Raw genomic sequence first — 2,051 nt, 5'->3', positions numbered from 1 at the left:
GTTAAAAGCTGGTTGATTCTTCTATAAGTTGTCCAATTTTGAGGGTGATCAGACGGTGAGAAGAATCAACCAGCTTTCAAATGCACTTGGTTTGGAGACATTCCAACAGTTGGATCTCAAGATATTCCATTAGCCCTGGAGCCACTTGAAGTCGGCCAGCAAGTCACTCGACCATGGTGATCAACCTATTTCCCGCGGTCAAAAGCTTACCGACCGCGGCCAACCAGCCAATCCCCGCGGTCTCAAAACTCCCGACCGCGGCAATCAAGCTCCGAATTAAAGCCCATGTATCTGAAGACCAAAGTCATTCTCAGCCTCAATTCCGGAACCCTAGAGACCATGGAGTATTGGAGACTATAAATACATGTCATCTATGTCGTTTTTAGACACGACCATTCATACTTTACAAAAACCCTTTTCCTTTAGCCGTTTTTATGAGATTTTTGTAGAAGATTGTTCAAGTCCGAGTTCTTTAATAGAGAAGTTTTCTTTATCTCTTTTCTTTACTATTTTTCATTACTTTTATTAAAACCGATGATGATGCCGTCCTCAGCCATGTCTGAGTAGATCCCGAGTTGGGCTTAGAGTTCCCGAAAGGGGCTCTCATAATCGATTAAGACATCTAGGTTTATAGATCAGGGATTTCGACATGTTCTCTGTTTATTCTTGTTCTTATTGCATGTATGCTTGATTGATCAGCTAGTATCTAGATAGTTAGTGTTGCGGAAGTTTTCATTAAGTATCAGCCCTAGAATGAAACAGGCGATTTTTCCGTAGGAGTGGAAACCTACCTGCGGCGAGATCGTGAGTATTGACGAGTCTTGTGCAGCTCTTGCGTTCTCTCCCTTCCAGGGCCAGAGTGGAAACGTACTGGTCAGAGTTGCGAGAAACAGTTGCTTATGATCACGACAGTGACGTAGTCATACCGCCGTACTCTAGCTCTAGAACCCATATATTGTTATCCGTCAATCGTAATCTATCTACCTTAGTGTTAAAACCGATTATGATCCCTTAGAGTTCCCAAAAGCTCAGCGTCTTTAGCCATAGTTTACAATTCCATCGATTTGTATTTGCCTATTTAGACCTACATTTCAATTTCCTTAGTTCGATATTTACTTGCTTTATTAGTATTGCATTCAATATTTTACTTGCCTTATTAGTCTTTCATTCGATATTCTACTTATTCTATTTGCCTTTCATTCGATTTCTTTACTTGCTTTTTAGGATAGATTTATTTACTTTCTTTTTTTTTAGTTTAATTCGTGACAAACAAACAACCTCTAAAACCAATTTAGTCTAGACATAAAGTTAAGAACCGTAGAAGAATATCAGGCACACAAATCTCTGTGGATTCGATCCCTAAATACTACAACTGATTAGCTGTGCACTTGCGGCTTTCATTTGTTTTGTTAAGGGTAAAACTTGTTCCCTCACGCAGTTGACACGACATCAGTCAGGTCCTTTCATAGTCAAGGAGGTTCGCCCCTATGGTGACATCGTCCTCCTCACACCAGATGGCAGCAGGGAGTTCACAATGAATGGACATAGGGTGAAGCACTACTGGGCCAAAGCTGAAATTCCGGATGGACATATCGTTCCTCTGGACGGTGCACCTCCTGCTTAAATCACCATCAAGTCAAGCTAGTTACTTTAAACAAGCGCTTGGTGGAAGGCAATCCACTGGTGAGTCTGTACATAAGTCTTTTGTTTCAGTTGATTTTCGTTTTTCTTTTCGTGTTTTAGGTGAAACAGGGCTGGTATCGAGCGACACCATCATCGGTGTCGCCTGTCACTTATTCTCCCTTTAAAAAAAAAAAAGTTTCGGACCTAGCTTAACCGGAATTTCAGAACCAGAGTGGAATCGCGAGCTGATCGGGCACGAGGAGATTTGGTCTGCACTTTGCAAGTGTCGTGCGACACCACCCTCGGTGTCGCTCGACACTCACAAACAGGTAAGTCTCCTTTTTCCCACTTTTATTTAAAACCCTCGCACCCATTCTCCTTTCCTCCTCGCCGCACTCGACACTTTCTGAGTAGTAAGACATTCTAAC

At 42.2% G+C, this 2,051-nt stretch overlaps 1 protein-coding gene across 1 annotated transcript in view; it reads left to right on the top strand.

The window, feature by feature from the left end:
- Positions 1–1,624, top strand: part of LOC112083049 — a 10,359-nt gene extending 8,735 nt beyond the window's left edge. The window contains exon 2 of the mRNA XM_024150774.1: positions 1,439–1,624. Coding sequence (XP_024006542.1) covers positions 1,439–1,624 — 186 coding nt within the window. The remainder of the gene's footprint in view (positions 1–1,438) is intronic.
- Positions 1,625–2,051: the final 427 nt, after the last annotated feature.

The sequence above is a fragment of the Eutrema salsugineum genome, unplaced genomic scaffold (assembly GCF_000478725.1).
Source record: "Eutrema salsugineum unplaced genomic scaffold, Eutsalg1_0 scaffold_7, whole genome shotgun sequence".
NCBI lineage: Eukaryota > Viridiplantae > Streptophyta > Magnoliopsida > Brassicales > Brassicaceae > Eutrema > Eutrema salsugineum.
The sequence above is the reverse complement of the archived record's forward strand: the minus strand, read 5'-3'. Positions and strand labels throughout refer to the sequence as shown.